The following is a 23834-nucleotide window of genomic DNA, read 5'->3' as shown; positions in this document are numbered from 1 at the left end:
GTTTTTTGTTTTTAGAATTTATTTGAGACAAGTATTGTAAATTATTTTCTAGTCTACCATATGTAAAATACAATGGTATTAAAAAGTGGAAGCATACATGCCTTTTTTATAGATGTAGAATTTGAAGGATAATAACAATATGCTCCAATGAACATTTGAAGTCATCAGATATTCACTTATCTTTTTCAACAACTTCATTATCATCAATAAGTGGACAAGCAAAATATTTCTATTTTACAGCGTCAAAGTTTATATATATATATATAGATTGTTTTGAAAAATTCATCATCCAAAACTGAAGTCATAGCATTATAAATTTCCTAGTCTCTACCTTTTTTTAAAATCTTCTTCTCTGTAAGAGTCCTTATTACCACGAACAAATAAAATAGTTATTTTAATATTTTTGGAGAATAATTTTAAATGTTACAATTTTGTTTAGTCAAAAACTCATAATTCCTGTTGTGTGCTTATCTAAAATCTGAATATAAGGTCAATTTATTTTTCAAAGATAAAATTTGATATCGTTGCGGGTAACTCGCATAAAAATACATGGAACGTGATATCTTACCATCTGGCTTGGTTACCAACCTTGTCTCAATAAATGCCTTTTCTTTTACTATTCCTAATAGTTTTTTATTGTGTTCAACCTTTTGCTTTAGTATCAATGTGCTGCTTTTGTCTTGATTAGAAAACAAATCACTCTGCCCCATAGTGAGGCCTAAAAAAAGGATTGCCTTGCGTTCTTCTTTATTGACTTTTTGTCAACAACTAGTGCTTGAAGTCCACACTTTCTTCAATATGCATTTCCAACTAAATTTTTCTTCTTTTTTGACACGCTTCCTTTTGAGTGACATTCCTGACATTTTGGTCATGGGCAATTGCTATGTATCAGCGCAAGACAATATATATTTGACTTAATCAATGTCATGATTTAGAACTAGTAAGATTTTGAGTTTCTTACTAATAGAGTTAAATCGTAATGGGTTATTAATGGAAAAGAATCATAATGTTGTAATCTAGTAAGTGTGTTTGGTTGGGGATTTGGAAAATTATTTTTGAATTAACTTAATTTTATGAAATCGATTTCAATTAAAAGTGAGTTTCAAGTAAAATAATTTATATTAAAAAAATTATAATAAAATATATTATAGTAAAGTTTGATATAAAATTATCAAACATTTTACAAAAATATTAAATCATGTTTACATCTTTAAATGTAATTGTAAAGACTTTTAACACTCATCCAAACTTGTTATACATCATAGTTGGAATTTTAAGGGGGAGAGAGATGCTTCACATGAATGGTTGACTTAAAGTGTCAATGTGGTATGAACCCTCTGGTAAAGAAGATGAAAATCAATTTGCATCAATTAGTAAGTAGATACATATGGGTACCTAGCACATTCAATGTAAAAATATTGTGGTTCATCCACTACATGTTATATTCAAATTAATTTAACTTATAGATTTAGCATAAAGTTTTAGTGGGAAGCTGACTCCCAATCCATTGAAGTTGACAATGGATTAGAAAAGAGGGATAAGAGCATCAAGCAACGATTCTAGAATTGCTTTTCTAGTAAGTCAGCTTTATAAGTGGCTACACTTCCTAAACCGTGTCCCGTAGTCTTAAGTGATTCTGCTTTACTCTTTTCATTTTAATTATATTTCAGATGACTAAAAGAGAGGTGAAAATGGCTTAACAACTGTATTTGTCAAACCTTATAATAAAGAGTATTAGGCACTTTTAGCCAATAGAAGAAAATTCGTGGGGCCAATTGCATTGAACATTTGCAAATGGGTGATTTTAAAGCATGAAGAACTTTCTTCACGGTAATCAATTTTTGCCATAATTTATCACACTTGAACAATGAGTTACCAAAAATTCACTTTGGTGTTTAAAACTGGGAAAACCCATTATTAGTAACTAAAATTTTGGCGATTGAATTTTGGCAGAATTACTACTTTTAACCTCTCTAATATATTGGCTGCTAGTTTGATCAGAGGACTCTTCGAGTGGTATGAGTAATGGATATGTGGCTATTGGCTGCCAAAATGTTAGGGAATTTAATAAAAAATGGAGAAAATACAAGTGTCCTTTTCATTTTAGAGTCTGAGAATATTGGAAATGAAAAATACCGAATATCTTAAATTGTGGGTACAGTAGTTGGCAATTAGGGAGAAGGTATAGATATGTGAATTTATAGTAAGCTTTTTATTATTATTATTATTAGAGATGGGAAGGAATAAATGATGATGCTTACTTCCAATGAGGTGTCTATATGGTTTTAATTGTGATAATAATTGAAACTTGGCATAGATATATGGAGGAAAAGAAATCAATGGTTGCTTTCTTTAAGAAGAGGGAAAGGGCAAAAAGGAAAAGAGAAGAAAAGCCAAAAGTAACAAAGGATGCAATGCCAAGAGGAAGAGGATATTGCCAATGTGTCTTTTTTTTGTATCAAAGGGTCCCATCCCAACTCATCTTATTCACAAGGTGTGGCCTGTATTAGATTGAAGCTGAGAAAATATCTGTGTTTTCTTGTGCGTGATTGATCGAGTGCACATATTGGACTGATTTTGATGTATCCACCGCAAAGTGCGGTATAGGGATAATTCCAGTGATAATATACAACATATTTTATTTCACTTTCAACTAAGGAGAGAATAATTATCAGATAATTCTTTCATAACTATTTTTAATGTCAAAACAACATTTTTAGTTATGTAATAGAAATTATCAAATTCTTTTATATAAAACTGATTGTGTGAGACATTATGAAAAAAATAATCTATGCTTTTTTAAAATTTGTATAAAAGGTAATATCATAATATATAAAAAAATTTGTCAATTTCCAATCAAGTCCTTACCCAAGAGAAGCGAGCAAGTTTTCCAGGATTTTGTCACTGTTATATTGAAAATTTCTTATCTTTTATGATGAATTAATATCATAAAATTAAGTGAATCAGGGTCGTCAAGAATGTATCCGCTTGAATGTTATCTCATATGCTTAACTTTATCTTAATCTTTCTCCTCGTAACACTGTAACAAGAAGAGGAATATGCTTCTTTTTTCATCCCTGTACTTGTCTTTAGCTGGTTATATGATATAGTGTAGCCAAATTTAAAACACAGAAAGAAATAGAGGGTTAAAAAGAGGAAAAGGAAGGCAAATTCTAGCGGTCCAGCTTTTATTCTAGTTGCTAGATCCTTGAGCGAGAAAAAGTACAGCTAGCTGTCATATTTTAGATGCAAGTTTATCCAAAGAGGGTCTAAATAAAATATCTTCAATTCCCCTGTAGCCCCACTATTCTACCCTTCACCCGTGAGAATAACTTCCTAGTATTATATTTTCAGAAATTTAATCATTCTTTCAGAATAATATATCTCTATCAAATTATAAATACTAATCAATTTAATTTTTTATTTTCAAATAATTCATATTTAATAAATTTAAGTATTAAAATAATATTGAATATTTTAATGGTTTAATTAACTGATAGTTACAATTTTAGAGATTAATTTAATAAATTATTGCATTTGAAAAGGCGACAAGATATATGACTCTGACAAGTGTATGTGGTTTATATTCTGGTTCTGAACTTGTCTCTTTTTCTCACCTTTTGAAAAAGTAGATACCTCTACTGATATTCAGATTCAGAGGGATGGCAAACTATCCACAAAATGCGTTGATTTTTCCACGAAGAACCAAAAACACGTTAACCAAAGGAAAAGTCCCGTTTTCCCTTTTCATAACAAAATACAGTACCCTTGAGTTTTTATACATGGTAAATATCTTTTTCCATCTCTAGCAAGTATTTTCACATATATTTATATATGTACATGAACTCAAACTCAGCAAACTAAGCATGTAAAAAAAATAAAGCTAACTGTTCATAGTGTCACATGAAAGACAAAAATTGGTTGCCACCATCCCACTAAAACCTCCTAGTAGATTAGTTCCCCCTACCCTATGTCGAGGAAATTGGAGACTACCAACCTTCACTTCATCTCAAACTTAATGAGGCTAAACCAAATTGGCCACTGCTGAAAGATGGTCACCGTCTCAAACCCATGTCTCAAAGGGTTGCTAAGTCAAGAATTCTCATGAAAATTAAGGGATCGAGACAAGGCTGCAGGGTTCGCCCTCAACACTGGAGATGTTTCAACAACATGGCCTTTTTCATCTTTCTTTGATTGGAATGCCTTAAACATGCCGCCTCCGCTCACACATTCATTCTTGATCCCTAGTGTTGCCCATATAGAACTCTTTGCAGCTTCACTAGGGTCATCAATTCTCAGAGTTTTAGGGACCAAAATGCTCCCATTTCTCTGCCTTTCTTCCTTATGCAAATGCTCTTCTTTAGTAAAGTCATCATCTCTGGAGTGTTTCCCTAGGGTGGGAGAATTTGGAGCAGAGGTTGGAGACCTAGGGTTTGGAACTGAAGGATGCGAGGGAAACCACGGAATATTCCAATTCCCTGGCACCCCACAGTTCCAAAATGCAGGGTAGAATGACATAGGAAACCCGGGAGGACACATAGCTGGAGGCGAAGGAACTGCAGAATTCCAAGGATAAGGCCAAGGAACACTAGAAATGCACGAGACATGAGGAGCGAAATTATTATTATTATTATTCTGTAACAAGGATTCCTGTGACCCGTTTTTGCCACTTTCTTCAATGGAATTTGAAACCGTAATGGAAGACACACTTGAGCAGTCATCGCCATTATTTTCTCCGTTTTTGTGAACTCTCTGATCTTCAGCAGTATGAAACCCGTTCCGCGTGGCATTAAGAACTTTTTTCTCTGCTAGATTAAGGACCGATGCCATGGAATCGCAAATTGGTGGGTCTAAGCCAAAGCTGAGGACTCTTCCATTGGTTTTCAAAGTGGGTAAATGAGTCCCATTAGGGGCATCAATTCTAGCGGCTTGAAGGGCCTCAGAGATTGTAATGTGGCGATAATGCGAGGCAGAGTTCTTGTTCTTTCTTCTTCCTGCCCCAACAGGCACGTTCCTCATGGTTCCACCCGCGGTCCAGTATCTTTGACACGCTTTGCAGAAATAACGAGGCTGGTTAATGTTGTAGTTGTTGTAGTAACAGAACTTTGTGTCCATGCTGTTGCAGCGTGGACATGGGAGTATTTTATCTGGCTTCTTCAGTGTTTTGGTGTTGTTCTCATTGTTGTTGGTTGCATCACTTTGCTCATTCTCTGACTTGCCGTTTTTTGACTTTGCAGTCTCTTCGTCTATGGATGGTGTCTTTGGGTTCTGAATACCCTCTGAAGTCTTCTTTGTCTCTGCACCATTTGGAGGAGGATCAGCCTCTTTCTTTTTCTCAGTAACTTTTTCAGCTCGTGGATCCTAATAATTTGACACAATGTTTTTCTTAATTAATTTCAAATAACAACACCAAATATACATACGGTGAATTTGTTAGTCCATAATTCCAAATGGGATAACAACAACCGCTAGATCAAGATGAACGTGGAAGAAATTTCAAATATCTGCTGCTTCATTTTTTATCTTAAATAAAAATTGAAAGACGGATAATCATGTTAGAATCTGATTTCAGATACTGAAAAGTATGTAATTCGATTTCGAGCAAGTCTGATGAAATTGCCAATTGAAACTTGTTCCACGACATAAACGTATTCTAGAATACGGTAAATGAAAAGCAACAATTCCCAAGGTTAAGAAAATTTAGACTCTGGAACTAACCCAAGGAGCTGAATATTCGAAGAGAAAAATATATTTTTTGCATCGTTGATAAAAGTATAAAAATGAAAATTAAAGTTTTTTCAAATGGAATAATAGATAATAAGCAAAAATATTTGAGTAGAAGTATGAGTGGGTGGACAGTGTTGACAGAAATACACCTCTTTAAGGAGGACCAGTCTGTTTATTTAAAGATTAAAATTAATTGATGTTAAAATAAATACCCAGGCTCCTCATGTATCTTTGGGTGAAATTCTTGAGCATATAGTTTAATCAATACTAAAATGGGGAAAAAATCAACTGAAACTTAAAAAAGAAATTTACAAATAGAAACATTGTATTTCCCTTCCTAAGCAAGGGAAGGAGTCACAAAAACAGAAATTAGCTAGTTTTTGCCACTTAATGCAAAACTTTACTTTTATCTTAATCAACTCTGCTTTGAACACTCTGTTTCTTAAATTCCAGATCCTAGACACAAAAACTGAAATATTATCCTAAATTCGCAATCGGAGAACATATGAAGTACTATTTTCAAACAAAAAAAAAAAAGGAGAGTACATAGCAGTTTTGCATTCGCAAAACAACTTGAATAAAAAAGAAAATTGCAAAAGTTTAAGTAAAAACGAAATACAGGAAAGGATTTTCAAAAGAGGGAAATTTTGACACGAGGAGAAAAAAACACTAGAAAAAAAAAGTTTCAAACGTATAACAAAAAACCGTTCCTTGTGTCCTTAATCATATTACCAACTGTACCTTATCTCCTTGGTCTTTCTCTTCTTCAGATTCTGACTCTCCAACGTCTTCCTCTTCTTCCTCTATCTCTTTGTCCACATCCATCGCTGCCGGCGAGACAGTTTGGCCGCCGGCAATGGCAGGAACCTCTGCTTCACCGGGGAAAGGAATCTTCTGGCCGAAGAGCTTAATTGCAGGGTCCTTAGTTTCCTGCATTTTCTGGGGATCGAAACAGAAACAACACGACTGGAAACGCGCGAGATGGTTGTTATGGTTACGGTTGCGAGGGGCTGCAGTTAGGGCGGGTTGTTTAATTCGTTGCTGCAAATGTTTCAGTGTTCGGTTTTTTTGAGGTTTGGGTTTTGATCTAAGTTGGCAATGGAGGCACGACGAATTGGATTTTGATCCGTTTAAACCAGAGCCAGGTGCCACGTCACCATGGGGTTTCGATTCTTGGCCACAAGTTTTTGTGGCTTGTAATAGATTTTCTTTTCAAATGTTTGATTCTCTGCGTTGCACACTCTTTCTGTGCACCCCACTTGTTGCCACGTCAGCTAGTTTGCTTTCAACTTCATCGAGGGTACCGGAATTGTTTCTACCGTGGCTCAATGTGATTGGCCATCGTGTTGATAATATTGTCCAACAAAATAACGCTACTTGAAAAATAAAATAAAATGCGATGAAAACAGAAAAAAAAATTAAAGGTAAAAATAATAGAAAGAAAAAGGTGCTTGCATGCTGTCTCTTTTTCATTCCTATGTTCTGTTTTGATGCCTTTTAGTTATTTAACTTATATTTAAATAAAATTGAAGAAGAAAATAGAAAATAGAGTGTGGTAATGTGCTGATTCAATACTGCGGGTCACATTAATAGGGTTGGCACTTGGCAGTTTGAAGGAAACAGGAAAAAGAAGGTTGGGTTTAAACCAATAGGTTGTCACTCTGTTAGGGAAGGAATAATAATATTCCATGATATTGAAAGAAGCGTAATCATATTTTTGTGTCGTTCATTATTTTGCATGAAAACAAAATGGATTCTTGCAATAATTCACTCTGAAAAGAATATATGGTGTTAAGGAAAATAGCCTCAACTTATGTCTCATTGTCTAACTTCAAGCTTTATTTGCCCCAACCAAAACCCTTTTAGTTTATTAATATAAGTAATGCGTTACTTTTGAATCTATTTTTTATTTTTATAATGAAAAGAATGATGCCACAAACACAGAATAAGTATCCAAGCCCTACAAATTTAAATTTAATGTTTGCTGTCTAAAAGAATTGATACCATTATAACTAATTTATACCTAGTAACCGGTTGTTATATATTTGTAAATGGCTTATTGCATACAAAGTAGTAGATCAATCCTAATTCCTAACTTTCCCGGCTGTGATTTCCAACAACATATGCTTATGTTTCAATGCTCATTAGGGGACCACATTTCAAAATCAGGGTCTATTTATTTAAACTTTGAAAATTTGATTCGACATTTATATATACATTTTTTTAAGAAATTGTATGTAAAGTAAAATGTATTTTGTTTTTAGTTAAAAGTATTAAAAATACTTTATTTTAGAAAGTAATTATAAATTATTTAAATGTAACAATGTAAAAACATTTTTATCTAAAATTTATACTAAAAGACATAAAAATAGTTTCTCAATATCAAGGAAAATGCTTTTAACATCAAACTTCAACAATTACATTTTGTCCATATAATTGATTTGTGTTTTGCACATTATTTTCTCTTGTATTTATTAAATTAGATTACTTTAAAAAACTACTTATACTATAATTTTTGAAAAGTAAAATTTTTACTTCTTTCAAATTTATTTCTACTCTTTATAAAATTGATTTTGATAAACAAAAGGAATCATACACAGTAAGTTATAATTAATATAGTTGTTTATTCCTATAATTTATTTGATTTTTAAACTTTTTTAATCCATGTAAACTCAATACTCAACATATTTCTCCTTCACAATTATATATAGATGACAGTAAACTTAGCAATCTCAAAACAAGTTTTAAACTTTTTATACCACTACCTCGAAATTATATTAAGTTAGATAAGTTCTTTTTTAATTTAGACACATAGTTTCTATCTAATTTGGAGTTGTACCTCAAAGATATGGAATTACTCTTATGTTTCATCCTAAATATTTACTTGTTTTTTAAGATTCTCTTTTCCATAAGCAATTTCACCAAGTGGTAAGTGTGATTATTATGTAAGGATGTCATCTCATCTTGTATTGAATCCATTATTTTTTTTTTCACTCTCTAAGGTCTCTTCATCTTGTATTCCTTTTACTTTTTGTTTTCTTCTTCTCTTTCTCTTTTTTTAAACTTTTCACTTTACTCTATTAGACTTTAACCCTTTAAAAAAAAATTGATTTCAATATCAGATTGTTTAAAATTTTGCATTTTCAATTGATTTAAAAATTTATCCACCCATGAAAAGATCGATATAAAATTTGTAAATTTAATGTTAAGAACAAATTATTTTAGTTTATCTTATAGACATTTTTATTTATACATAATGGTGTCTAATAAAAAGTTAAAAATAAAATACTTACAATTAGTTATTTTAATTATTAAAATTAGTGTTATAAAACTTAAATTGGTCATTACGTCTAAATAATAGGTTAATATATTACTATATAAATTGAAAGTTTTTTAGTTAAATAACTAGGTTTTTTCCTAACTCTAATTAGAAGTGTTTTATCTATTGAGAGTTTTATTATAATTTGTAACTTAAAAATAATAAGTTTACTCATGAGAAATTTGATCATTTAACCAATTTCATTATAAATATCTTATTCATTGTTTAATTGTATATGATATAACTAATTTGCTTACATCTATACATTTTTTCAACAGCACGAAATGTCACATATTTTAAGTGATAATTATTCTTTTTCTATAAGATTAAACTTTTAACTTTGTCATTTTCTTGAAAACTTCAATCAATTTCAAATTCTCATCATCACTAACAATAATTTAGCTAGAGAAACTTTTCATTGCTATGGTGAATCTTTCTACCATTCTCTAATAATTGTATGTTGCTAAAAATTAGTTAACTTGGAGTAAATATCAAAAAATAAAATTCAAAATCACTAGTCCTTACCTTTTGAAAATAATTATTTCACTGGCAAGGCAACATAAAAAAAAAATAGAAGTTGAAAAGTTTTACCAATTTTTGATAAGATATACAAAAACTAAATTTTTGGGTAGGAATAGAGAGATTTCAACCATCTTTTTTCAATTTTACAAATTTTATATTTAAAAACATTAATTTTAAATTTACGTACCAACCCCATTTAATGCACATTTTGTTATTATATATAATTTCGTATAGGAAAATATTTTTAAAGTGATGTTTAAGATATACAACGTCAAATGAAGTGTTCCAACACACAAGTCATATTACAAACCTTAGATATAATAGAGGTTATAATCTTTAATTTAAAATAACTAGATTTAAAAAGTTATGTATGTTATTTTATTAAAATTATAAATCAATCCTTCATACGTTGTTCAAATCCCCTCACTACACTAGATAACTTGGCTTTTCACACTCTTTATATAGTGTTATCTTAGTGAGCTTATACTAGTACGTGGAATTGGTTTCCCTTGCATAAGTTTTTGTCATTGATTTTAGTGCAATCTCATGAAAATAGGATAGTCTATTTATTTTATTGTGATTACGTAGGAAGTTGTTAGCATTTTAGAAAAGTAAAATGGTCCATAAAAACACAAAAAATCTTAGTCATAAGATTTAAATATATGTTGATAGAGTATCGACATATGCTTAGTATTAGAAATAGGACTTATTATTCTACAAAATAAATAAATATTAAGTTTCGTTGTTAGACATATTTAGATAATTGAACCTTGTTGTTGTAAAATTAAAACTTCACTCAACAAGAAATGAAAGTAAGATTGTGCTAAAATTTATGACAAAACATACATTATTTTAAAAATTAAATAAAAAAAATGAAAGCATCCAACAACTTAAATAAACAATATCAATAAACTTTGACAAAATTAAGAACATAAATCTCGTTATCAAATTGTTTTAATATGATAAATTTTCACTTACGAAATTCTCTATGATCAACTTCAATAATAAATATTTTTGTCAAAAGAAATGAGACTTTGTCCATTTGCTTGAAAAAAACGAGTGTTCATCTCTTTTGTAGAACCTAAATAATACCATTTATAGCTTGTTAGTGAATTGAAATGCTTACAACTTCTTGTTCCATTATATGTTGCTGTATTTTTATTACCAATATGATAAGGTTGTGGTATGATCTATGATTATTCTTAAGAAAAGCTTGAGTCATGCCATGGCATAAGATACTTAAAAGAAAGAAAGTATTTATTATTAAGTTCAAAACTCCTCTTAAATTAAAGGTTCTATATTTTACTTTAATGATTAACAAATTATATTAAAAATATTATTTTCTTTTTTATCACACAATAATGCTTTGACTTAATTGGTCTTGTGAATTTTTATTAACTTCTGACACAATTGAATGGTAACCACAAATAATGTTAAACTTGAGTATCAATGTTAGAATAGTTTATCTAAAGCAACATCGATTGTCTAAAGTCTAAAACATAATAATATGCACATAAAGAAATCAATTTTTTCACAAATATAAGATCAAAAGATAAAAAAATAACTAAGCTTATATTTAAACAAAAGAATTGATAGATATATTTACAAAAATTATCAATATATTATTTAATAAACTTTAAAAAGTTAATTGCAAAATTAAGAACCACTATCAAGAACATATCTCAAGTCATTCAAAGATGAACAAGGAAAAGCTTGTTAAATAGTCAACATAAAAACTTGTTTAGATCAAATATAATTAAGAAGCATTACAGCATGAATTCTAAGTAAAGGCTTAGAAGTTATAAGATTTTTGCAGCAAGTTGATGAATGATCATCTTATCATATCTTCTTTTGAAATAAGAACTTAGTCCTCAACAAACAAATTTCTCTATACATAGAGTTCTTTAAAGGAGCATTAGGACTTTTTCAAGGAGCATGAGGACTCTTTCATGTACTAATTTGTTGGTGCTTAAACTTATCAAAGTTGTGACCTTGTGACCATAGATTTTAACAAACACGTCATTTTAAAAAAATTTACAAGAGTTTTTACTACAAACTTAAAATACATATCAATTTTTTAGTCTTTCATTCAAATCTTAATGTGCTGTTATTAATTAAAATTTGAGTGTTAATCATTTATGTTCCAACAAGTTTTTTTCATATACAAAATCAAAATCTCTTTGAGTTGGTACTATTAAGATGTTCAACAAAAATGATTATTTGTCAAATTTAAAACAAAAATTCTTATCTATAAAGTCTAAATCTAAGGAATGTAACTGTCATTTAAAAAATATGTTTTTGGCATGAGTTTTGAAAAGAGTGTTGAAGAGTTATTAATACTATAGATAAAGAATTTAATTTTCATCTACTTCAAACAAACATTCTTATTTTTTAAGAGTTCTAAATTTTCTATTCAATATTTAAGATAGATTTTTCTTATTTAACAATTATTAAAAAGCTTTTATTGTATAACTTTAGACTGACATTAAATTTATTTTTTTCTAGAGCTACCCAAAAGATACTTTGGTCATGTAAATTTTTGTGGTAAGATAGCATACTATTATTTGAAAACTTTTAATTAATTGGTTAAATATTAGACTTAAACTTATGTTTTTAGGATATATCAATATATATATATATATATATATATATATATATATATATTATTTTATTTTCTTAATCATTCCTTATTTTTCTCTAACATTAGATCTATTAGATCTTGTGAATTGAAAGTCTTATGATTTAAAAATATCTTTCATAAAATCATTTTAAAAATAAGTTTCTTAAAGAGGTCATTCCCTTTTTGAAACAATGAATTACATTTTTACAAGTTAAGTACCTTATAAGTGCAAAGCAAATAATCTAGAAAATAACGATAGAGTGAAATAAGTTTTTCTTTTAAAAAAGAAAGCCTTAGTCTCATGCCCTTAAACCTTTTTTTAAGATACTTATTTCTACTAAAAAGTTATTGAAGATATTTGAATTGATAAAATGTTAAATGTATTTGATGTTAACTTCCAAAAAAATGTCTAAATGCAAGTCAAGCAAGTAAATGCTCGGAAACTATTAAGAATTGGATAAGTTTGAAAATTTTGAAATATAAACATCATCAAAATGATTAAGATTGCAAGTTATAAAAAATTTGTAAGTGTTATATGTTAACTCCTTTCTAGTGACATATTTTGTTACATTTATCTAAAATTATTTCCCTTCTTCTTCTTATGATAGTCAAAATGTGATAAACCAAGAATAAAGAACTTTAAATTTATTTTTTTTTACAGGTATTATTTTCAAGAACTAATAGTAAATAATAATAAAATATAGGTAAATTACTAACGATAGGAGGTTAATTTTAAAGTTTATAATAACACTACGTCAAATTTCATACCCATTGTAAACCTATAATTTATCTCTTTTTCAATAAAAGAAAAGTAATTAGACTAGAGGATGTACCATAAAAAATATCCATTTTACAATGGTAATTGTTAAAAGATATCTATTATGTAGCGGTTTTTAATATTTTTTTCATTTGAAAGAGATGATATTTTTATATTATAAACTTGAATTCTCATTTTTCCTTGTGATATATTCTATTTTACTTTTTTTTCCTTTTAACACGTGGGTTCACCACTTTATGTCTCTCTCTGACATAAGCACACACATAATTATTAAATTATTAATTATTTTTTATATTACATTAAAAATTTTCTTCCGTCTTTTTAATTTCAACTTTAATTACTTTACATTATATTTTATATTTTTTCATTTTGAATTTCTTTTTCTTTACTCTAGAATTGAGTGTTTTTTTTTCAAACCTTTTCTTTTCAAATTAGTTATTTTATTTATTTAAAGGAATTATCTATGTTTCTTTTATAATCTTAAATATATTTTGTTTGTATTTTAAAAAATGTTTAAATTAAAAATATTCATACATTGCCGAAGATACTTGTTAGTAAATATATGAAGTTAAAATTTTAAAAATAATAAACTGCCTTAATTAGGAGTGTATGAGGTGCTTCAACCAGATTGAATTGCTTTTTTCTGATTTAATTTGTACAACAAGACCACAAAGGCATGTTTATTCAATTTTTTACTTAAAATATTCCGTGTCTTTCTCCGAAACTTGCTGTTGAGCAAGAAGAGCTCATATTGACTCTTAACAACTCCACGGACACGAGTTATGCAACGCAAAAGGATTAGTCTCGCGAGGAGAAGAAAAAAAGAAAAAGAAAGTCTGATAAAATACACGTAAGAAGATTAATGAAAAGAAAGCACAGAGGACCAAAAAGATTGACGTGACTATATAGAAAGAACTATATCAAAGGCTAATAAAGTATTCAAGTAATGCTAATCTAAAGAGAAAGGATCGAAAAGCAAAAGTTTGATGTGCCTTTCTTTTCCTGCCACATCGGCTCCATTGTTTTTCAACTGGTCCCCTTTCGCAGTAGACATTTGTGAAAGCTTAACTGGGTTAACGACACGTGTCCTAGATCAGGACACGTGGTAGACATCCATGTAGCTCCTGTAACCGCTATGTTGCTTTAGCAAACTGCACTCCACAATAGAGACACGTGTCCCTCGTAGTGGAAATTATAATAGGAAGAAAAACAGGTAAATGGTACACGTAAGGGGCAAAATAAAGGTACAGTGGGAGTGGGAGCATGGAGTTTGGAATCTTTCGGTGCAAGAGGTCAACCAGTTTTGTATTAGTTTTTAATTAATGCTAATTGAGAGAGAATTTAATTTAATTAAACTAAGATTAACACTAAAACGTCTAACTCAGCAGTAACTTTGTGTGATTAAAGTTGCTTTTGATAATGCTGGGGGCGGCCGCGTGGGCGGTTGAGCCTCACTTAACAATATATTAACATATGAATCTGCCAAAACTTTGATGGGGATGGACGCATTCAACTTTGAATATTAGTATATGCCATTAATTTAATTAACTATAGAGAATAACAAAACGCAACGTTCAAACTATGCAATTTCATGTGTGTGAATCAAACTCAATGCCATTTATGATTCTGATTTCCCTGTTGACTCATTCTTCCCTTTTTGGTTTTTTCTTGCGTAGGAAAACTCCCAAAAGGTATTGTTTAATAATATTATAATTATATCTTCGCCCAAAAAGGTCCAAAAAGAAAGAAAGAAAGTGTCATAGAAGGAGAGTTTATTCACTATTTCCCTCGCTTTTATAAGACCGTTTTTAATCATTTTATTAACTGTAAGATTTTTTTAACCTAATTTGTAACGCTTAGTCATGGGGTATATGATTTTAGAAGGGGGAAAATTAGAAATAATTAAAACTTACTGGTTTAATTTCGTTTGAATTTAGATAATTTTTACAATAAACTTTATCTAAACTAGATGCAGAACAGGTTGCTTCATGTGAATCATGTCGGATCATCTTGTTGGTAACTTATATGTTTTAATACAAAAAATTATTAAAAAGATTCATAAATATGTTATAAAAATGCATAAACTTATAAATAATTTATGTTAGAGTTACTTTATTTAATAACTTTTTATAAATATTATATTTTATCAATTCAGTTATTATTCTTAATTGATAATTCATCATACAATTTTATTTTAATATTTAATATATATTTTTAAATATAAGTAAATATTGAATGTAAAATTTTATATCTACAAATTTTCGATTCATCTAAAATTTAGTGTATATGATCAACATATTAATATCAAATTATTCAATTATTAAATTATAAAATTTAATGTTTAAAATTAATTATTAAGTGAAGCAACTTTCACAAAAGTTGCTATTAGAGTAACTTGACCACCACCACAGAATATTAATTAGAATATATTTATTTAAGAAATAAAAAAATAAAATCCTAAAACTAATATCAAATTTTAAATTCTAAAATGAATATCTAATTAAGTGAAAGAATTAAAGTAATTTAATTGATTCAATTCGATTTATCAGATTTCTCAAATTCGTCTAATTTAATGAATATTTCTTCTCTCAAAATTCCACAGGATGGTCGTTCACTAATAAAAGTTGAATACAATATTTTTTTTCTTAGACCGTTTGATCATGCTTATTGAATTAACACCCTAATTTCTTGCCATTAAAACTAATTCTTTATGCTTAAAGTGAAATAAACTTTTAGTATTTCTATAATATTTATTTATTTACGGTTATCTGTAAATTGATGAAAGGAGATGGAGTTAATTAAAATGCAATAACGTGAAATATATGAAATAAAAATTTGTCTTAATTATTTGGAAGTGTTTTAATGAAACAAAAAATAATTTATTCCATTTAATCAGTTAATAAAGGGAAATAGATTATAACTTTTTATTCTTATATCATTCTTAATTTAAAAACACATTTAGAAGTTGTTGGCGCTAAAACTAATGAAATAGGCCGTGAAATGCCAGGCCCAATATTGACCGTTAATGTCTGTTACTGTCTGGGCTAAAAGCACCTTACGGAGATTACATGCATTATGGTCTAATAATTACTTTAGATCCATTAGCAAACATGACGTAGATGAATACTTTATTGGCCATGCGGTGGTAGGTATTGAAACTTGCCACAATAAATAAAACAGTAAGCCAGTGAGTGTAGTTATATGGTGATCGCCTTTGAGACACACTAACAAATCTTTTAACACATATTTTGTAATAATGTTTTTTTAAAAAAATTTATTTAATAAAAAGTGTTAGAGAGTATGTTATTAACATTTTTATTTTAAAAATATAATTAAAAAAACTTCTCAGATTTAGTGCAAAACTAAATTTAAATTTTGATTTGACTCATGGTTAATAGAATTTTAACTTTAATACTAATTTTAAATCTAAATTTTTAGCTAAAATACCTCTCACTAAACAATTATAAGAAATTCAACATAATTATAAAATATGAAATATATACAAAATAAGAAAAATAAATCTCAATTTTGGCAATGGTTCTTCTTATGCTCCTTATGTGGTGTCAAAATACACTCTCTAAGTCAATCTCTTACTCTATTATGACAGTTTCAACACACCTTCAAAAGTGGAATATCTGGAGTAATGTCAAGGTTAATTAATTTCAAGCATGAATGTTGTATCATACATACTTGGACTTGCCAAATTTGGACCAAGTGCGTTCAGTGTAACATTGAAAATAGGTAGGTGGTCTAGTCTGCCATGACTGGAAGGAAAAATGTGAGAATACATAAAACAACTCATATGGACACTCAAACAAAAAAGAAAAAGACCACTTTATTGCTTGTATCTCGATGTGCTGACAATGTAATTTCCTCCCTTCCCTATGCACAATAGGCTAACCTATTTGAATGACTGGATCCACAAAATTCTCACTCTGCACCAGAGGCTTAGATGAACAAACATGTTTTGTAATGGGATCTAAGTTATTCTTTAATAAAAGTATAGATTAGCACAAATCTCTCATCTCCTCTCAAATAAATGCATGTTGCCCCTCACTCGTGAGGTAGTAGACTTTTTCAAGACCATCATCACTTTGGAATAATGTAACAATAAGAGTATTAATTTTTTTTTCTAAAGAATCATTTTCAATGTATAATACTTACGAGTAATAATGCAATAATTGCATCCCTAATTATCCAACGTCTAATGTGAGCTCTAAACCACTGCATATAATTAGAGTTAAAACTAAGCAAATTGATAAGCAGATCATTAGTCATGACCCAATCTCTCCTACTGTTTTATATTTGTAATACATCCTTAAACTTGTCTTACTAGTTCTTTGATTTTTTCTCTTGAATAGTCAAGTCATGTACTTAATCTAGTTGATATGGATCATACCAAATTGATACCTAACTCGATCAAGTTGGTGTCACTTACATACTTGAAAACATATAAGTGGCATTGCAGCCTTTTACAACTCCATGCCCTCACAACATACTGCAAGCAAAAAATTAATCAATTGAACTACATATAGTTGCCGTATAATTTGCATTTCATCAACAAATACTAACCCTTATCAATATTAAAATAAATAACAAACATCAATAATAAAAACATTATACATAACAAAATTAAAATAATACCTCTTCACAGCTCAGGTGATCAAATATATATTTATAATAATAAAGGTCCTTTTTCCTTTCCTATAACCCTAGTTTGATAACCAGCAGCAAAAAATATTACAAAAATAACCATTATATGAGAAAAAAAATAGTTAACCATAATAAATAAACCAACCAATGCAAAAAATAATGCGTACAATACATTGTAGCATACAAAAGACGAGCTCGTGTATGTACAAGATTACTAGGAGATAACTATTGCATGCCCACATAACAACTAATGCAATAAGGCCTCCCACACCAATCCTGTTAATGTTGATGGCCATGTAGAGCTCTCAATACAAAACTTGCAAAACTATTTACCACTAACTATATTATCTAGTAACATCAAAATCCTGAAGTAGAATTAAGTATTTCACTGAAACCTTGTTGCTAGAGTGATCGCTCAACATAAACTCTTTTAACAATCACACTATGTAAGCATTAGCAAAATGAGTGATTTGGAGAGGACTTTAATCATGCATTGCGGTGTGGGTAAAATATTGGTCAAACCAACTCATTTTCACAAAACCACTCACAAAGGCATCATGCTTTGATAGAACTCCAAGGTTATTCTCAACCATCTGTGCACAGTCACCTCCAATAGGAGCTATCAATACTCTTCCATCTATCTTCAACCCCAAAAAAATAGAAATATCTTATATAGTGATTATACACTCTTCATGAGGCAGTTGAATTACATGTATATTTGTTATTTGGCCTCTATCTCTCTACTAGTACAATGATCAATATAAAGTTTAGTAAAAACTAAGACAAATGTGCAATTCCAACAAATCCTACTAGCTCTAAAAGAGGAAGTATCTCAACCAAATTGCCTTTCAAACTAGTTAGAATAAATTAAGTCTTCCTAAATGTGCTTAGATACATGATTGCTTTGAAAGTGCAACAACTAATGAAAGATCCTTTAATCCAAGATTAATGATCATTTTCTATCTAGAAGATGAAGTCATTTAATTTTTTTATTACAATTAATTAATAAATCACAATAACAATAATCTAATGAAGTCGTTTGAATTTTTTTTTTAACTACAATTAATTAATAAATCGTAATAATAGTAATCTTTCTCGTCATATCAAAAATTTATATCAAAAATTTATTGTAATTTTTTTTATCACTACAAAACCATATTTTTTAATTATATTTTTAATAAATACTACAAAATTTATAATTTATTTAAAAATCTAATAAAGGTTTACATAATTTATTACTAATCTATTTTACTCAAACAAACTAATATAGTTATAAAAAAATTCTCTAAAAAATGGACCTCTCAAATATATACCCAATTTTTAATAATATTTAAAAATATAATTATTATAAATTTTTAAATATAAATTTTATATCAAATTAAAAATAAAATTAATCTTCTCAACCTCGTAGTAATAAAATTGTATTTATAATTTGTAAGTAATATTAAATATAATTATTATTAATTTAAAATTAATAATCATGTTTTTTAATAGTAATAAACTATCTAAAATATATATAATTTATAAATAACAATTATATATGTATTTAAATAATCTAATTTTTTATTTAATATTGAGACATATAAAATTATTAATTATATTTTAAACACAAACATAATAAAAATATCATTGATCAATTTATTTAACACAAATTTATGCTGATTTAATTATAACATATTTATTATTGAATGTAAATTATTTTATTAGAACATAATTAAATATAAAAATCCATTTATTTCAACGACAGTTACATTTAAATACAGAAAAAATAAATTCAATTACATTTAAATAAACAAAAATCTCAATTATTTAATTTTAATATATTTATTATTGAATCCATATTATTTTATTAGAGCATAATTACAAAAAATAAGTTTATTTATATAACAAGTACACGTAAACACATAAAAAGTCAACTACATTTAAATAAAGATTAATTAATTCAGTTATTTAATTCTAATATATTTATTATTGAATTTACGTTATTTTATTACAACATAATTACAAAAAGATTTCTATGAATTCCTTCAACAATTTCATTCAAAAGGAAAACAAATAAATTCACCTACATTTAAATAATAATAAAAATACAAATAAAAAATTAATAAATACAAATGTTAAATTTATTTAAAGTATCTACTAAAAGTAAAAAAATTGTAATTACATATCAATGATACAATTTTATTGACAACTTCATAAAAAAATTTATTCACTCAATCGTAATTTTTTTTTATATTACAGGTCAAATGTATACACAATTTTTTATAATATTTTTAATTACAATTATTATAACTTTTTAAATATAAATTTTATGTCAAATTATAAATAAAATTGATCTTCTCAGCCCTCATGGTAGTAAAATTGTATTTATAATTTGTAAGTTATGTTAACTATAATTATCATTAATTTAAAAATTTAATAATAATAATAATCATATTATTTAATCTACAATTCAAAAATAGTAATATATTATATTTATATTTCTTATTAATATTATTTTATGAAAAAAAATTCTTATTTCATATTTTAATTGTTATAAACTATCTAAATATATAATTTCTTAATAATAATTTTATATTTATTTAAACAAGACAAATTTTTTATTTAACATTCAAACATCTAAAATTATTAACTATAATTTAGACACAAAACAATAAAAAAATTCAATTATTTAATTTTAATATATTTATTATTGAATCCATATTATTTTATTAAAACATGATTACAAAAAAATAAGTTTATTATACAACAATTACATCTAAACACAAAAAAAAATAAAAATCAACTGCATTCAAATAAAAATAAAATTAATTCAATTATTTAATTCTAATTTATATATATAAATATATTATTGAATCTATATTATTTTATTACAACATAATTATAAAAAAAACTCTATTAATTCCTTCAACAATTACATTTAAAAAATTTTAAAAAATCAATTCAATTACATTTAAATACAAAAAAAATATACAAATACACAATCCAATAAAAAATATATATTGGACTAGAAAATCAATTTAATAAAAATAATCTAATTTTTCAAAATTAATTTTACTTTGATCGATTGAATTTTCATATTGGCCTACTAAAAAGTGGTAAAGAAAATGTTGTAAACAGCTAAAATGTAAATTAAGAAGCAATAAAGAAACATCTATGAAAATATACATTATATTGATATCTTGAATTTTATATGTTGCATAGTCTTTTATATATATATATATATATATATTAATATACTCTTTATTATTGGCTAAAATTTATTAAAAATTTAAAAAGTATATAAAAAAAAATCTTAATTGAAAAAAGTGAGATTCACATAATTTTTATAATTTTTAATAAATTTTAATTAATACTAAAAAATATATTACAAATATAATGTTGCTAGTATTTCTCTTTTAAATAAAAGGAATAGATTAGTTAATAGAAAAAAAAAATAATTTTATGATCCAATCAATATAATTAATTTATAAATAGATTTGGATTGTTTTATATCAATGTTATCCTACTTTCTAATTAGGAGTAGTACTAAATAAGCTTAAGGCTCTGAAAAGTTATATATATTATAAGAATCAAATTAGAATAGTGTGAATTATATTAATCGTTATATCATTAATAATTTAATATAAATAATATTTTTCATCAATTTTATCATTAAATTAGATTTATATATTACCTAAATTATTTATGTCAAAATTTGTCAAAATTAAACACATATAAGATTATTTTCAAATATATATTATATTAATTTTAATGTATATAAATAAAGTATCAATTAATTTTGAATTAATTTTTAAATTTTATATATACAATTTATATGATTCAAAATTTTAATTGAATGGTTGAGTTTATAATTAAATATCTAACAAAATATTACTAAATAAATAATATAAGAATGAATATAACTTACATTCTTATAATTTAATCCTCTTGCTTGGCAAACCTCAACGCCTTCACACTATTTATCCATAAACAACTGGACTACTGAAATAAATATACTGAGCCTGTCTCCGTAGCTGCTCACCCCAATCCTAAAACATTACTCGTTACCAAAAGAAAGAAAAAAAAAATAAAAAAAAATCCTAAAACACTCACTTGGACCGAAAACAATATTGTAAAAAGAAGAAAAAAATTATTTACACATATTTGGATAAATGGAACAGAAAGAGAAAAATAATACTTTATAGCAATTAAAAACTAAATATAACTATAAGAATATTAAATTTTATTATTTTAAATATTTTTTTTATAAATATATAAATGAAAAGGACAAAAAAGGACTTCTTCCCACCCATTTCATGCCTAAGGGGAGGGTAGTTATTTTTTTTTCAAATGTAAGCATCAGAAATAACAAAAATATAATATCTTTCTTTTTTTTTTTTCTTCGTTTTCTTCCATTACAACCAAAACAAAGAATCTTTAGCCTTTAATATTCGTTATTTTACAAAGAATCTTCGTTTGTAGGGCATCATTGGTTGTATTGTAGCTTACTTTCTTAGCATTTCGGGGGTTCGGCCCATTGTTTTGCCAAAAACATGTTTCATTATATTGAGAATCATTGACCATAAATCCTCTTTTTCTTTATATAATTATTCCACTACGTATTGTTGGCAAAGAGAATTAAATTTGTTTACTGGAATTAACTTCTGTTTAATTAATTAATTGAGCAGATAACTGTATTTAAACTATTAGAAAGCTATTTTAAAGAATTAATTTGTAATATATATATATATATATATATATATATATATATATATATATATATTGTATTGTATTGGATAGAACACTAGTCGGCCTTAAAAATAAAAGAAGGAGTATGAATACCCTTTCAGTCTCAATAGGACGAATATCTCTTTGGCCTCAAAAGTACAAAGACCCCGTCAGTCAGATTAAAGAAAGATTAAATTAATTTTGGTAAATAATTAAATTATTATTTACTTAATCACAGGGCCAAAGTCAAGGCTATTCACAAAGCCCAATAACTCATAATATTGCCTATAAAAGAAAGGTAGGAGATATAGGTAAATGGTTAATTTTTGAATATAAAATAACATTTATTACTTAAACCGAGATCTGACTTTATCATCGGATTACCTTTTGCAGGTACACTCCCCACACCAGACAAAGGAAGATTCATAGTATTCAAGAGGACGTGATCCTATCTCACAAAAGGAGGATATTCTGAAGATCAAAGTTTCCTTAACAGGAACATTCTAAAGACAAAAGAGAATATTTTAAAGCTAGGCAAGAAAACAAAGACCAAAGAAATCATGTAGAAAGGCCACCTAGAGGACCCAACTACCCTACTTACACAACCCTCAATACTAACTGGTCAAGGGTGCTCGACCAAGCATTGGCAACAGAGATATTAACTGTTCCTAGGCGAGCCAATACCCCTCCTCGAGCAAACAAGTCTAAGTCCTGTTGATACCACAGAAATAGAGGACATACCACTGAGAAGTGTACAACCCTAAAAGATCATATTGAGGATTTAATTAAAGCAGGGCACCTGCAAGGGTTTGTGCAGACACCCCCCTAGTCACTCTGAAAGGAGAAGAGACCATTACCCCGAACCATTAAGAAAATATAATGATAAAAAATCTGAACGACAGCGTAGTAGGTAAAGAGAGCCCCTGTCAAGCATTATGATGACAATGAGAAATACCTTCATCGAGTTATTAACACTATAGTAGGTGAATTTGCAGGAGGAGGATCTATCAACTTGGCTAGAAAGAGATATTTGAGACAAGTCTGCTTTGTCAACCACATATCACTGGGTAGTAGAATCCAAATTCCCCATCACATTTATTGATGAGGATTTCCAAGGAGTAGATCCGGTTCAAGACGATCCCATGGTTATAAGCGTGGACATTCTTAACTGCACGGTCCGAAAGACTCTAATTGATCAAGGGAGTTCATCCGATATCTTGTATTGGAATACCTTCAAGCAACTTGGAATACCAGAAGAGGAATTGAAGGAGTACCATGAACCACTTGTCGGTTTTTCTGGAGAACGAGTAGAGACCCGTGGCTGTATCGACCTATATACCTCATTCGGATCAGAACACGAAGGAAAATGCATCAAAGTCACTTATCTGGTTGTACATGCAAATACTTCGTATAATATACTATTCGACCGTCCATCTCTTAATACCTCACATGGCTATGAAATTTCCATATGACAAAGGTTGAATCGTTACCATTCATGCTGATCA

The 23834-nt window shown here is 27.9% G+C and overlaps 1 protein-coding gene across 1 annotated transcript; it reads right to left on the bottom strand.

The window, feature by feature from the left end:
* Positions 1-3563: 3563 nt before the first annotated feature.
* On the bottom strand, positions 3564-6939 carry LOC113849210 (cyclic dof factor 3-like). Its single transcript, XM_027478945.1, has 2 exons — positions 6469-6939; positions 3564-5361 (listed from the first exon to the last, which is right to left on the bottom strand). The coding sequence occupies exons 1-2, from the start codon at positions 6661-6663 to the stop codon at positions 4093-4095; spliced, it is 1464 nt and encodes a 487-aa protein (XP_027334746.1). The 5' UTR covers positions 6664-6939; the 3' UTR covers positions 3564-4092.
* Positions 6940-23834: the final 16895 nt, after the last annotated feature.

The sequence above is a fragment of the Abrus precatorius genome, unplaced genomic scaffold (genome assembly GCF_003935025.1).
Source record: "Abrus precatorius isolate BTA unplaced genomic scaffold, Abrus_2018 Scaffold10, whole genome shotgun sequence".
NCBI lineage: Eukaryota > Viridiplantae > Streptophyta > Magnoliopsida > Fabales > Fabaceae > Abrus > Abrus precatorius.
The sequence above is the reverse complement of the archived record's forward strand: the minus strand, read 5'-3'. Positions and strand labels throughout refer to the sequence as shown.